Source organism: Apodemus sylvaticus, chromosome 15 (assembly GCF_947179515.1).
Source record: "Apodemus sylvaticus chromosome 15, mApoSyl1.1, whole genome shotgun sequence".
NCBI classification, from domain to species: Eukaryota; Metazoa; Chordata; class Mammalia; order Rodentia; family Muridae; genus Apodemus; species Apodemus sylvaticus.
Genome location: NC_067486.1, coordinates 78874381 through 78890280, shown reverse-complemented (window position 1 = coordinate 78890280; position 15900 = coordinate 78874381). Strand labels below are relative to the sequence as shown.

Below are 15900 nucleotides of genomic sequence, written 5' to 3'. Positions count from 1 at the left end.
ATATATGTATGGAACAAAACTCAAAAGGTAAAAAGTCCAGACAATGCTCTTTCTCTACACCATTGTCTTTCCTAGAGGTGACTGTTTTCAGATATGTGTGAGTTGAATGTGTGTTTAAAGTTCTAAAGTCTTCTATAATAAAAGTAATTTTGGGGGGGTGGGGTGGGAGGAGGAAGCTAGTTCAAACTGACTGATCTGATTCATCTGGCTGAGTGAACCAATATAAGTTTTCATCACAAATCTCCTTTTTTGTATTTGACTGGTATATGAGAATAAAAGTAGATTAAAGGGCAAGGCACAGTAGAATACTATAGGGTGTCCCTTTTTTAACTATCTAAGGGAAAAAGCAAGCTATTTTTAAAAATGAATATAAATAAATAATGGTTTGTATGTGAATGTAGTAAGATACATAAAATGACATGACTAAAACCATCTGGTTAACCCAGGGCCTGGTTAACACAGCCTGTGGCTTAGCTACTCAGGATTTTGAGGCAGGTGAGTCACAAGTTCAAAGCCTGTTTAAACAATTAACGAGACCCTGTTGCAAAGTAAAGTAAAAAGAGGATGGGACTATAGCCTAGTGATTGTCTAATAGACTGAACACCCAATGTTCAGTTCCCAGCACTCCAAAACAAATCTTTGGTGATGTTAGAGAAGGTTCCTGAGCTGGTTGTGTATGATAATCTTCTACTTCTGTCCTAAGGATCACCCCCCAATCTGTCATTTCTGTTGAATACAGTTAGATTTCCTCAGTGCAAACAACATAGAGGAATGTGAACTAGAGATGAAGCTGGGTATGAGAGAAAAGACTATTGTAATGTCTACAGAGTGCTGACCAGTAGATCTTCCTGGAGTGATGTCAGTCTGAAATTGGCTAGTTTAACTCAGAGAATTCAAGCTTTTTAAATGTAATTTATTTGTGTGTGAGGCTAGGCAATCCAAATTGGCCTCAATCCTTTTTCCTTAGCCGCCCCTTCCCCGCCCCCTGAAGTCTCAGAGTACAGGTGGAAGCCATCGCACCTCAGTAAAGAGCTGGACTTGAATTCTCACCAATTTAAAAGAAATCTGTAGGGAAGCATACCTGACTGCTGGCTTCTACTATAGACAAACTTTAGGCAGCTCTGGGGGAGAAGGAAAAGCAGAGGTAAAGGGGAGAAGGAGGCCTCCTCGTAGCAGACCCATGATTCTCTAGGCGAGAGCCAGAGTCTCAGGGATACAAGGTAGTGTTAGCCTCTTAGAAAAATGAGGCAGGATCACCCCCTCCGAAAAAGAGTGCAAGAGATAATTTAGCACAGTGTTAGGACACATCCATTTTTTTTATACAAGCTTTGTAGAAAAGTAAAACATTCCAATACTTTAGTAGCTACTGTTACTATCACTTGTCTTTTTGGGTCTGTGGAGTAAACAACACATTTTCTCACTGGTTTGAGCCACTCCCCTTCCTGGAGAGTATTTATTTCATATTTTACCTATATTGGAACTCTTTTTGCTTAAAGCCACAGGCTATTTTTCTCTGAAGCAGACACTAGCTGTTTATAATATCTTCATTTAGTGACTACAGAAGAAATTGTAGGCAATATAGTTGTACAGGAAGTGAGAAAAGGAAGTGGAGGAACACTGAGGCAAGTCTGTCCCGTCCCCCCAGCCCCCATTTCCACATTTGTTTCTCTGTTTTGTAATCCTTGGTACCAGGAAGAAGTGAGCGTGAGATGGTCTGATGTATCTGGTTCAGTAGAGGGATAGCTTCTTCTTGTCACAGATGCTCAAAAGTGTGTTTTATCCTTCAGTCAGTCATGATTTATCAGGGGCTTTGAGGATGGTTTTTTAAGGCAATCATTGTTACCTGCCTGGGATGGATGGGCAAACTGTGAGTGTCAGTGCTTCCTGGGGGGTCACCATGGTGTGTGTGTGTGTGTGTGTGTGTGTGTGTGTGTGTGTGTGTGTGTGCTCACTATGCCAACGCCTCTGGGAAGGCTCACTATATGGACTCTACAAAAGTCCCTTCTTGGGGAACCAGTTTGCGATTTACCACAGTAGTAGTTGAATGCTTTTGTAGCAGCTCAGGTAGTTGACTAAGACAAGTTCACAGACTAGAATTCCTTTTATCAGTCAGGAAAAGTATTATTAGTGTGTATATGGTGCTCATGTGTGAGTGTACTTACTGTGACTTGTCTGTGGAGGTCAGAGGAAAAGTCTGTGCAGTGGGCTCTCTCTTCATTTGGGTTCTGAAGATGAGACTAGTGCTGCCAGGCTTGAGCAGCGAGACAGCCATGTGCTAACATCTCAGTGGCCAAAAACATTTTTATAGGTACAGCTTAATCTTGGTGTTTGGAAGTAAGACTATTAAGAATTAAGATTCTTTTCAAAATATAATTTTTTTCTGAAAGTTTAGTGCTCGGTGTTTATAGTTGGTTGATACTTTCTAGATTGCTTCATTCACCAAGTGAAGAACAGTCTCTACAATGCTGCGAGTTTATTTGGATTCCCATTCCAGCTGACCACAAAACCCATGGTGTCTTCTGCTTGTAATGGAACACGGAATGTGGCCCCTTCTGGAGAGGTCAGTGGGGCTGGGACTTGGGTACTGATCTTTTTTCTTTCCTTTTTTGATTTTTTTGGGTTTTTCATTTGTTTGTGGTTTTGATGTTGCTGTTATTGTTGAAATTTATTTATTTATTTATTTAGTATGGAGACGGAACCCCAAGCCTTATATATCTTTTTTTGTGGCTTTGGTAGCTTAGGTTGTTGTTGTTGTTTTGTTGTTGCTTGTTTGTCTTTTGTTTGTTCATTTTTTGAGACATGGTCTCTTTACATAGTCCTGCCTGTCCTGGAAATCACTTTGTAGATTAGGCTGGCCTTGAACTCACAGAAATACTCATTCTTCTGTCTTCTGAGTGCTAGGATTAAAGGCGTACTCCGCATGAGTCTTGTGTGTCTTAAGCACGAGTCTACTACTGAGTTATATCTCCAGCCCTACACACTGTGATATTTATTCTTTGTTTTTAAAAACTAAACATTATAAAATAAAATTTTAAAAAATCTTATAGTCTTTTTGGGGAATTAACATATAGCTTGATTTATTTCCGGAAATGATAAGAAGCTTTGATATAAAGGTCAAGAAATTAAAGGTTAATAATTTAAATATTTTAAAAATATAAAGAATATTTGGGAGCCAGCAAGATGGCTCAGTGAGTAAAGCCCCTTGCTACTAAGCCTGAAGAACTAAGTTCAATTCCCAGGACCCACATTATAGAGAGAACTAATTCCTGCTGGATGTCCTCTGACTTCCAGACATGCACCAACACATGCACAAGTGTTTGCACACAGACACACAGAGAGAGACAGACAGAAAGGGGGGGGGGGATGCAATAGTTGTTTTAAACAATGTTAGCTCACTCAGCATGGTGGCATGTTCTTGTATTCTGGTGTTCAGAAGGCAGCTGCAGGAGAACTGAGGTAGATGACCTTAGAAATTCAAGAACATTGTGATAGCCTAGTGACACCTTCACTTAAAAAGAAGGAAAAGCAAAGCCAGGTGCAGTGGCTAATGCCTGTAATCCTAGCAGGTAGAGGCAGAAGAACCACTATGAAATTGTGAATTCCAGACCAGCCTGGGCTACAGTCAAACACTGTCTTAAAAATAAAAGAACAGGGTGGAGTGTTGTAGAAATTATTTAATTCTCACCCAGGGTTTCTATCCTGCCTTTGACCATTTAGTTCCCAGATAAAAGACACACACAACCTTTATGTTTACAGTAAGCTTTAAACAGTACAAGAGCTGGGTAGATACATACCCTCTATGCTATTAGAATCTACTTTCTTATGGATAACCCCTAGTTATTGTTATGTTTCATCTGGCCTGCTCTTAACTCCAATTGGCTATGTATTTCACCTAACCTATAGTGGCTTCTCTTCCTCCACCTTCTTCTCCAAGAAACCGAAACCCCACCTATGTCTCTTCTGGCCAGCTATTGGCTGTTGGCATCTTTATTTACCAATCAGGAATAACTTGGTCACAGGTCTGCATACAGACTCCAGGTCCGTGGGACCACACTTAGCATTACAATAGATAGCAAGACCAGATCTCTACATTGAAGTGAGGGTGTGGTTAGCCTGCTCGTGTAGCTTCTCCTTTGAAAAAGGAAATTTGTTTCTTACTTTTCTTATTTAAGTATTTGTGGGAAATCTGTAATTACCTCTTAGCATTGTTTTGTCACCTTTTAAAAATCTTAATGGCATTATTTCTGTGTGCTAGCTTGAAATAATCATGAGTTGAGTGAGCTTTTATATTAGTAATGTTTTTGAATTGCAACTTTAGAAGTGACTGCTTTATTTTAGGTCTTTTCGAGCTCTTCGCCTTGTGAACTGATGAGTTCTGGATCCTGCAGCAGCATGCTGAAACTGGGTGAGCTGGCCAGGGTGCTCTTGCTTTCCTGTGCTTGCAGCCGCGCCCCTAAATGTTAAGATATGAAAGGAAAACATCAGTTTGGATTAGGATTAAATAAAGGCATAATCTCTTTACCATCCATAAAACCAAATATAAGTTTTATCTTAAATTTCTAAGACTAGAAATATCTTTGGTTTTAGAGTTTTTTGGATTTTTTGGAATGTCTGCATGGACGCCAGCAGTTGAACATCCCTGAGGTAAACTCTGAAATCTGAAGCTGGAAACATCTGCATCAGCATCAAGTTTTTACAGGAAGGATGTTTAACCTAGAGCTCTCTTTTATAATTTTTTGTCTGATTATAAATTTTTTATAATTTTTTGACTGCTGTGTTTCTTGTTTACAAGCATGATTCTTAATGTGACTTCAGATCAAGGCTTATTGATTAAAAACTGAGCAAGGGCTGGTATGTGGCTAGGTTTTTAAGTGTCTATTGCTCTTGCAGAGACCTGTTTGGATTCCAGCACCCAAGAGGCAGGGCACAACTGCCTCTAACTCCTGCACCAGGGGATGTGATCCCCTCTTCTGGACTTTATGCATACTATATTCACATGCACATATCCACATATAGATTCATAGATACATACACATATGATTTTAAAATAATAAAGATAAATCTTTAAAAAAAACTTCCTGAGAGCTTACTGTGTACCTAGCACTGTGTCTAAATGGTCAGGAATAACAGAAGACCTTGTCCGTGCTCTCAGAGTTCATGTGTATTTGTTGAGCAATATTAAATTTGTAATTCCTGCAGCTGTATAGACATCAAGATTGTCATTAGACCCTGAAGTGGACTTGTAGTTGTATGTACTGGTAAATGGTATTGTGAAGAACGTTCAGAAGATGCCCGAGTTCTGAGATGGTTTTAGTGACTGCCCTGCGGATTGAGTTGTAGTTGGGGGGCGGGGAGGGAGGGTAGTAGTGAAAGTCAGTGTTAGAGAAGCTGAGGTGCAGAAATCTGAAGTAGGAGGAGCTAAGAAACAACGCTTATAGTTATACTCCTCAAGCTTGTTAATTAAGGCTCCCTGTGTAGCCCAGAAGTACAAGGATGAGTAAACGTGTATTTTGTGTATTAGTTCTTTGCCGTTGCTGTGACAAACAATGGAGATGACAAATTGGGGAGAAAGGTTTGCTTTAGCTCATGGTTTTAGAGTGCTTGGACTGTGGTTTCTTGGGAGGAGTATCAGAACAGTGGGATCTTGTGCCAGAGGAGAGACCGCTTACCTCATTGCAGACTAGCAAATGAAGTGAAGAGAGGATATTGGGTCTCCTTCCCTCCTCTTATGTAGTTCAAGACTGCAGTCCACAGTCAGGGTGGTCTTTATCCCTCATTTAGTCTGCTGTATAAACCTCCTAGATACACAGACTTAGATCACCAGTCTCTTCAGTCAAGTTGGCACAGAAGATTGGCCATCAAAGGCTATGCCATCTCCATGTGATGCCCAGACACATCACTTTAGACCATTGTACTCTGTGATTAAAGTAATTCCAGGAGCTGGAAAGATGGCTCAGCGGTTAAGAGCACTGACTACTCTTCTGAAGGTCCGTCCTGCTGGTTAAATCTCAGCAACCACCTGGTGGCTCACAACCATCTGTAATGAGATCGCATGCCCTCTTCTGGAGTGTCTGAAGACAGCTACAGTGTACTCACATATAATAAATAAATAAATCTTTCAAAAAATGTATTACAAAAAAAAAAGTAATTCCAAAGGATTTGAAAACTGGTGATAAGTTTGGGCTTTTTTTTTAGTCTTTTTTAAGGTTTATGTAAATTGAATTTGGCTTATATACTGTTTTAATATCAGTTACTTGGTTACTGTTGTGGTTTTGTGGTAGTGAAATTGAACTTGGGATCTCATACACGTTAGGCAGTACTACACTCCAGCCCCGCCACTGCTTTCCTTTAATTTGTTTGTAACATTCATGCCGGATTACTATGCTTTTAAAAAAAAAAACAAGATTTCGTTCTACCATGTAAATAAGCTTTCTGTTCCAATTCAGGCTGTTGACTGGTATTTTTTCTTCTCATTACAAATATGTTGTTAAAGGTAATAAATCTCCTAATGGAATAAGTGACTATCCAAAGATCAGAGTGACAGTGACCCGAGATCAGCCACGGAGAGTCCTGCCGTCCTTTGGGTAAGTTAATTGTACTCTGCAGCGAAGCTCGCTGTTGTTAGATGTTCAGTGTGTTCTATTACATGATCAGGGTAATAGCTGGGCATCATGGGACTGGTTAGACTTGAGTTTGCTTCTTTTCCAACTATATTACATGTCCATGGTATGACTTGGTTTTGAAAACCATTTTAATACTTTTATTTTTAATAATTGTATGAGTATTTTGCATAGATACCAGTGTAGCATTTTTATAGCTCGTGCCTGAGGAGGCCACAAGAGGGCACTGAACCTTCAACCCTGGTGCTCTGGAAAAGCAGCCAGTATTCTTAATCACTGAGCTATCTGCACACACACACACCCAGTCTTATGTTTTTATTTATCTTTGAGAGTTTCACACAATTTTTATTATGTTTGATCAGTTATTTTGATCATGTTTATCTCCAACTCCTCCCAGATCCTCCCCCACCTCCCTGCCCACTGAACTTCTTATTCCCTCTCTCCCTTCGTCCCTATTCCTCCCTCCTCCCTCTGTCTCTCTGCCCCTCTCCCTGTCTCTCCTTCTCATCCCCCATCGAGTCTGGTTTGTGTTGGTAGCTACTCCTGAGTATGGGATCTGTTCTGGATAGATATGATAGATATTCCTGGTGTCGCTCCACTGAAGAAAACTGACTTTCTATTTTCTAGAAGGAGTCAGATACCAATAGCTCCTCAGCCAGGGATGGGACTTTGTGCCCACTGCCACACTAGGCCTTTGTTTGGCTTTAGCTTACACAGCCTTTGTGTATGCTGCCACAGTCTCATTGTGAGTTCATAGGTACATCTGCCTGTTGTACCTGAAAAGAGTGTTTTCTTACCACTATTATCTACTGCCTCTTTGGTGCTTTCTGCCCTCCCTTGTAGATCCCTGGCCCCTGAGGGGAGAGGTGTGATATAGACAACCCATTTAGGGAAGAGCATTCCAAAGTCATTTATTCTCTGTTGACCTGTTGTGGGTTTCTGTGTTAATAGACGCCACCACAAGAAGTTTGTCTAATGAGAGTTGAGAGATACACTGGTCTGTGGTTATACCCTGATTCATTAAGAGTCGTTTTTATTGCTGTGTCCATTTAGCATACCAGTACTAGTGAACTCTCCCCCAAGCCTAGTGACTTATCTTGCCTTAATAAGGCTCTTGGCCTTATTGACAATGTCCATGTGGGTTTCATCTCATAGAGCAGGCCTTAAATCTAATTAGAATGGGCTGGTTGCTCCCACAAAAGCTGTGCCATTGTTGCACCATCATTTTAGCTTGCAGGGCTCACGACTGGGGAGTTACAGTGACTACTTTTTCTTTGGTGGTATGCATGCCACCTTCCAGCACTCGTGATGCTAGCCATGTGGTTTAAGCTTTAAGTAGAGTGCCAGCTAGATTTCTCTGTTCTATGACTCAAGTATTTTGTGTTTTTCAGGAGTAGGCTATTACTGTCGAGTTCTGGAGGGTGACTGAGCACTGGCAATAGCCTATAGTGTTTAGGGGGCTGGTCTATAGGATTCCATTCAACACCAGCTCAAACAAGAGGGAGCCCATTCCTGGTACCAGCTAGTTTCTTTGTTATTGTATGGTGTCCAATTAGGGAATATACTTTCTTCTTGGGAGCTTTTATAATTTGCTCCAAAATTGACCACATTTTAGAACACAAAGCAAGTCTCACAAATGTAGGAAGATAAAATAACATCCTGCATCCTATGTGACCACAAAGGAATAAAACTAGATATCAACAAGTAAAAACAGCAGGAAGTACCGAGACTCATGGAAACTAAGCAACACACTATTAAATGATAATTGGATTAAAGAAAAAGTCAAAAGTGAAATAATAACCATCCTAGAATTAGGTAAAAATGAAAACATAGTATCTTATCTGTGTTTATGTGTTTGAGTGTTTTGCCCACAGAGGCCAGAAGAGGATATTAGAACCCCTGGAATTACAGATAGTTATTAGACACTTTGTGGGTACTAGGAACTGAATCCTGGTCCTTCCCAAGAGTAGCAAGTGCATTTACCCATTGAGCAATCTCTTCAGCCTCCTTGAAAACCGTTTTAAAAAGAATCCAGCCAGGCGGTGGTGGCGCATGCCTGTAATCCCAGCACTCTGGGAGGCAGAGGCAGGCGGATTTCTGAGTTTGAGGCTATCCTGGTATACAGAGTGAGTTCCAGGAGAGCCAGGGCTATACAGAGAAACCCTGTCTTGGAAAAAAAACAAATCCAAAAAACAAACAAACAAAAAAAAGAATCCATACTCATTTCTTTCAAACTCTGTGTGTGTGTGTGTGTGTGTGAATACAGAACAAATTTTATACACTGAACATGACAGGTCTTTTAAATATTTTTTCAATAATTTTCTTTCCTCTTAAATATTTTATGCATTTAGTAAATATGTGTGTCAAAGTTCAATACAGTTTGTGAGAGGTTCTCTCTGCATCATGCAGGGTCCAGGGATCAAATCCAGGTCATGAGGTGTGGCACCAAGTTCCTATGCCCTATGAGCTCCCTTGTCAGTTGTCCTCTGTGTATTGTTACCTTCTAGAATTCCTATAGCTTAGAAATCTAACTTGATAGTGTCTTGTCTTTTCTCTTACTTTGTTCCTTTTAAAATCATGTGGTTGATATCTTTAATCCCAGCAAAGGGAAGCAGATCTGAGTTCAAGGCTAGCCTGGTCTACATACTGAGTTCCAAGACAACTAGGATTACATAAAGAGACCCTGACTCAAAAAACAAAAACATTCTCCCAAAAAGCTATGTTTTAGTTGTTATTGTTTGTTTTTTATTTTGTTCTTTTGTTTAGTTTTGCCTAGGGTCTCAACCACATAGTTCACATCAGACTAGAATTTATTATGTAACTCAGATTGTCCTGAATTCACTATGTAGTCCAAGTTGGCTTTGAACTCTCAAATGTTCTGTTTTCACCTCCTGATCTTTATTTTTAAGCTCTCATGGTTTTTAAATTGTAAGACTCCTCTCCAATCTGCATGAATTTATTCTGTAAGTATTTTGTTCCAATTATAAATACACAGTGCCTTTTCTTATCTCAAAAGTTGTTTATTATTTTTACATTTTTTTGACCTTGCTTTTTCTGTTTCCTCAGCCTTTCCCGGCTGTCTTTCGGTCTGCTTACTGCCTTGGTTTATTTTAGTCTTATCTTTCAAGTTAGAGTCTTTATTAAAAATTCTGGGTCTGGAGAGATAGTTAAATCAATAAAGTGCTTGCTGTACAGGCTAAATTTGGATTCGTAGCAAAAACTATACCACAGCTGCACACTTTTTTTTTTTTTTTTTTTGATGTTTGGATTTGGTTTTTTCCAGACAGGGTTTCTCTGTGTAGCCCTGGCTGTCCTGGAACTCACTCTGTAGACCAGGCTGGCCTTGAACTCAGAAATCCATCTGCCTCTGCCTCCCAGAGTGCTGGGATTACAGGCGTGCACCACCACTGCCCGGCAGCTGCACACTTCTGACACGCACAGTGCTGGTGGTGGGAGAAAGAAACGATGCCTGAGCTCATTGGCCAACCAATCTAACTGAATTGAGCTCCCAGGCTCAGTGAGACCCTGTCTTCAAAACCAGGTGAAGAGCAGTGGAGGTAGGCACACGTGTCAGCCTCTTGCTTTCACATGCACAAGCACACGCATGCAAGCATGAACACATACAAATGCAAATCCAGTAATCCTTGGCTAACTACTTATAGTTGAAATGGAAATCTGCGTGGCCTTAGAGTTGATTCAGGGGTAGAGAGCTCTTACTGCTCTTGTAGAGGACCAGCCATCTCAGTGCCCAGCACTCAGATGATAGCTTCAGCCACCTGTAACTTGAGTTCCACAGTTTTGATGCCCTCTTATGGCCTCTGTAGATACTGCATGCACATCTTGCACAGACATACACTTATACATAAAATAAATATTCAAAACATTTTAAAAAGAAAGACTGCTGTGGTAGTACTCACCTTTAATTCCAGAACTTGGGAGGCATAGGCTGGTAATGTCAACTTCAAGGACAGCCTGGTCTGTGTAGCCAGTTCCAGGCCAGCTATGGTTGTATAGAGAGACCAGCTTAAAAGGGGGTGGGGGGGGGGGGAGGCTGACTAAAAATGAGGTGCTCTGAATTTTGGTAAAAGATAAACTGTAGAGGTAGAAGGGAAAATAGTAATTGACACAAGAGTATCTTGTATTGGACCATGAAGGAGGGCCCAAAGACTAGTGAAACTCCAGCCCAACTTGGGGAAAAACTTGATTGGTATTTAGTGGCCAAATAGGGGACAATTTAAACATCAAAATGAATAAAGCTTGTAACACCAATACTAGTGGGAGGGTGTATATTGTGGGAAGGTAGATCTCTATAGAAAAATGCTGAAAGAGTGCAGAAGGCATGAGAAAGAGTGACTGTCACAGTAATGATTACATGGAAGCTAAAGTGTGGATTTGATAAGGCCTAGAATACTTATATTAACATTATAATATCCACCCCCCCAAAAAAAGTCCCTTATTAATTATAAAGGAGAGAGAAGTGTCTTGTTACAGAGAAACCTGCCTGACACTTGATACTCCTAAATAGATAATCGTCGTCAGCGGCACAGAGTGATAGCAGCCTCCGAGCAAGTTGCACTGAGGTGGACATCATTACTCAGGGTAGTGTTCTTGCAGAAACAGGATATCTAGACTTACCTGTGAAACTAGTTCATAAACTGGAAATGCAATCTACAAAACCACAGGCCTGTACTCTATTTTTAAGTTAAAGATGCAACAAGATGCAGTGTGAAATCTGAGTAGCTAGGACTATAGGCAGATGGAACTGTCCCAGCATAGGAACTGCTAGCATGTGGCTGGTGTTTCCATGGTGCCCAGTGAGTAAAGGACAGGGATATAGCTCAAGAGAGAGGAATGTGCAGTGGGGTAAATCTGGGGCTGCCCTTGGAACCCTGGCTTCGAGGATAGCTTTCTTAGAGCAGCTCTGGTGGTCTGAACACACACTCCATAATGAAATGCTGCTATAGCTATCTTTGCAAATGGTGATTGTTTAGAAACAAGTGGTCTTAAACTAGAGCAAAATATTTGGATGATCTAGGAGCTTGAATCTCAATTCCATGATCCAGTCTTTTCTTTTATTCTCCAGTTTTACGTTGAAATCGGAAGGCTATAATAGAAGGCCAAGTGGTCGTCGCCATAGCAAAAGCAATCCAGAGAGTTCCTTGACATGGAGATCTCAGGAGCAAGGTGTAGCAGAGATGATTTCTGAAGAGGTTGGCAAGGGTGTGCGGCGGCCCCATTGCACCGTGGAGGAGGTAAACCCTTTTAGCCTGATATCTTAAAGAAATGTTTTAATGATTTTTTTAAGTAATAATTTGTGTACTATGACATAAAATTCAAAATGTACCAAGGAGGTACAGCAATTATAAGTGTCCCAGCGTCCCTTCCCTACCTGGCCTCCCTCACCTGCTTTGACTCCTGGTACCTACTGTAACTGTAGCTGTGCAGTCACAGCTACTCTAGACACTGAGTGTCAGATGCTCGGTCCAGAAAAGAAGAAAGAATCCTTCTAGGAAGAGATTACTTCTTAATTATATGTTTTGAAGAACATAATTATATGTTTTTATATGTCTCTTTACATAGCCCTGGCTGTCCTAGAACTACTGTATATAGACCAGGCTGGCCTAAAACTCACAGAAATTTGCCTGCCTTTGCCTCCTGAATGCTAGGATTACATAGCAGCCCACGCTTTGCCTAACGTATTTATGTAAGCCTTAAGTGTGATTAAAGGTGCTGAGTGATGTGCCCTCTGCTTTTCCTTCACCTCTCAGAGCACTCAGTGTGGAGAGGAGACAGGGCTTCACTCTCTCTCGACATCTTCATTTACTCCAGGGTTGTTGCTGTCTAAGAGAAGCTCTTAGAGAATTATTTCTGTCTCTGGCATACCCCAATACCATCAGCTGTTTTAATTTGGTAGATGGTTTTGTGAGCTATTTGTGACTCATTGAATATTTGGTCTAGTTTTTAGTAATTTAGTATCTGAATCCTAAATATATTTGGTCCCTGCCTTTATGAGTTTAACATAAATAACTTATAATTTATCAGAAAGGCCAAGGGAATAGTGGACCAGAGGCCATCTGGGAGTTTAAGAAGAGAAATGAGTGTTTTAAGAGATCTGCAATGACTCTGTAGGTAGATTCTAGAACAATGGGTAGTCAGTCTTAAAAACACGTTTGTCAATTGAGAATAATAGTACTGAGCATATAGGGAGAATCTGAGGTCCAACCTTCAGTTCTGAATAAATATGTCGCTAAGCAAGATGCCCTTTGTGTTTACTGGGGGCGGGGAGGGGGGGTGCTCACTTCAGTTTTGGACTGCCCATGAAACATGCAAGAAGACCTCTACTGTAGACTCTGGATATATGTGATGGCAGGCAATTTTGAGAAGAAGGCAGGGCTAAAGACACGTTTCTGGATTTTCTACATTTTGATGTAATTTAATTCAAGTGATCTGAAAAGATTGAGAGACGACTGTATAGTGTGAGAGGATCTCTGGGCATTTATGGCAGGCAGAAGAAAGTAATCGGCGGTGCAGGTTGAGGAGAGGAGGAGGAGGAGGAGGAGGAGGAGAGGAATCACAAGAGTTTCTTGGTCAGGAAGGGCCAGGCAAGGTGAACTGGGTGATATGCTGAAGGACGATCATAGAGCACAGGGCTGACGCACTGCAGAATAATGTGGCTACAAGGCCACTGGGGATGTGGGGAGACCAGTTCCAATGAGAAAGTCAGGAAGCTGCAAGTTTCTTGCTATAAAGTGGATTATTCCTGCTGATGTTTCTGGTCAACTCAGTTTTCTTCAGCATAGTTCTGTCAGAGACACAAATGACTCCATAATCTAGTATAGGGCTCTCAGCCTTCCCAATGCTGCGACCCTTTAATACAGTTTCACACCAACTGCTGTGCTGACCCCAACTATAAAATTATTTTCATTGTTGCTACTTCATAACTGTAAATTTGCCTCTGGAATGAATCGTAATGTAAATATCTGTGTTCTCTAATGGTCTTAGGGGACCCCTGTGAAAGGGTCATTCGACGCCCATAGGTGTTCTCGACCTACATATTGAGTACTTCAGCTCTAACAGATAATGTAAAGGGTGAAGCAGGGTGGGAAACAAGCAATCTTCCTAGAGGGGAGACAGACCTCCAGGCTGTCAGCTCATTTCTCTAAAGAGGTCAGGGTTTGGGGATTTTTTTTTTTAAAGTGTAAAGCTAGTATTTGATGAAAGCAACTCTAAGAACAGTGTGCTCCAAGTGAAGTAGTCTATGTGCTCCATCTCCGGCCGGTGCCCCGTAAGAGTGAGCTTCAGGTTCATGCGCTCTATCTCCGGCCGGCACCCCGTGAAAGTGAGCCTCAGGTTCATGCGCTCCATCTCCGGCCGGCACCCCGTGAGAGTGAGCCTCAGGTTCATGCGCTCCATCTCCGGCCGGCGCCCCGTAAGAGTGAGCCTCGGGTTCATGCGCTCCATCTCCGGCCGGCGCCCCGTAAGAGTGAGCCTCGGGTTCATGCGCTCCATCTCCGGCCGGCACCCCGTGAGAGTGAGCCTCAGGTTCATGCGCTCCATCTCCGGCCGGCGCCCCGTAAGAGTGAGCCTCGGGTTCATGCGCTCCTACTCACCACTCATACTTTTTTATTCAGGGTGTCCAAAAGGATGAAAGAGAAAAATATCGAAAGTTATTGGAGCGTCTTAAAGAAGGTACTCATGGAAGCACTTTCCCTCCTGCAGTTTCACACCATGGGTAAGGTCTAAATTGCTTTGTTAGACGTTTTCCTTAGTACAGATCCATTTTTCTCCGTTTTAGAGAGGTGGTGGTGTGAAGAGAAGCTCTGTGTAGTTTGTCTGACACTGTACTCCGTGCTTTAAGAATTTCAGACACTACATAGTGGCTTACAGAATGGAATATTCTGTTAGTTTTAGAGTCCTTTGCCCACATGAATTCTTTTTTCTTTTCTTTCTATTCTTTTTTCGTTTTTGTTTTTTGTGTTTTGTTTTGTTTGTATTTTGAGACAGTTTCTCTGTGTGTAGTCTTGACTGTCCTGGAACTCACTCTGTAGACCAGGCTGGCCTCAAACTCACACAGCTCTGTCTGCCTCTGCCTCCTGAATTCTGCTGGAATTGAAGGTGTGCACCACCACTGCCTGGCTGGGTTTGTTTGTTTGTTTGTTTTGATTTTTTGTTTTGTTTTATTGTTTTTCAAGACAGGATCTCGCTATCTAGCATAGGTTAGCTTACAGTTTATAATTCTCCTGCCTCCACTTCCTACTTGCTGGGATTATATTCATTTGATACCACATCCAACTCACATGAACTCTTACTCATGTAGAAAAAGGAAATCCCCTCCCAACATCATCAATACAAATATTTCCCACAATATCTGCGTGCCTGTCTGCCTTTGTCCTGGCTCCTTCCTTCTGCTCAACTTTCCCTCCCTTTGTCTCTTCCTCCTTTACCCTGTCAGTCTCTTTGTATTTCATTTTCCTTCCCGTACACACACATACACACTCTCAATCTCTGGGGCATCTGGTGATTGTACTTTGGCATCTTCTACTTAGAAACAAGATTAAAGTCAACTAGTCATAAGGACGTGCTTCTGACATTGTTTGTTAACTAAATACTAGTAATTTGAGCAGATAAGTGAGGGAGGAAAGAAAGTGATATCTTATCTAGAGAGGTGGGCAGAAGGCACAAGCCCAGGTGTCAGCTCATCTGGTAACTTAGCAAGGGATTGCAAATACAGAGTCCCATAAAGTGTGAAACTAGCAAGCTGAGTCACAGCTTGTCTCGCTTATTGAATGCATAAAGAATTCATTATTGTTTGGGAATTGTAGGTTTTGTTGTTCTCCTGCTGTGGGTGGGGATGGTAATGCTCTGTCTTTCTCCCTTTGTATCTGATCTGATCTTCCTCACTGTTGTCTTTCTAAGTTCTCAGAGAATTCAGATGGACACGTTAAAGGCCAAAGGCTGGGTGGAAGAACAGAATCATGGCGGCAGAACAACCCATTTTGTTCCAAAACAGTGTGAGTTCCACATTTAGCTTTTTCTTTTTCTTTTTTTTTTCTAAAGATTTATTTACTTATATGTGAGTACACTGTAGCTGTCTTACGACACCCCAGAAGAGGGAGTCAGATCTCATTACAGACGGTTGTGAGCCACCATATAGTTGCTGGGATTTGAACTCAGGACCTTCAGAAGAGCAGTCAGTGCTCTTAACCGCTGAGCCATCTCTCCAGCCCCCATTTAGCTCTTTCTTAAGACACTGCCCGTAGTTCATGTGAGAGCACACTAC

General features: G+C 41.5%; 1 protein-coding gene across 2 annotated transcripts in view; it reads left to right on the top strand.

Moving 5' to 3' along the window:
• Senp2 (SUMO specific peptidase 2) overlaps positions 1-15900 on the top strand; it is a 38007-nt gene that overhangs the window by 1864 nt on the left and 20243 nt on the right. For both annotated transcript variants that reach the window (XM_052158122.1, XM_052158123.1), the window contains exons 3-8: positions 2427-2560; positions 4339-4405; positions 6494-6584; positions 11704-11872; positions 14252-14352; positions 15537-15631. In XM_052158122.1, coding sequence (XP_052014082.1) covers positions 2427-2560; positions 4339-4405; positions 6494-6584; positions 11704-11872; positions 14252-14352; positions 15537-15631 — 657 coding nt within the window. The remainder of the gene's footprint in view (positions 1-2426; positions 2561-4338; positions 4406-6493; positions 6585-11703; positions 11873-14251; positions 14353-15536; positions 15632-15900) is intronic.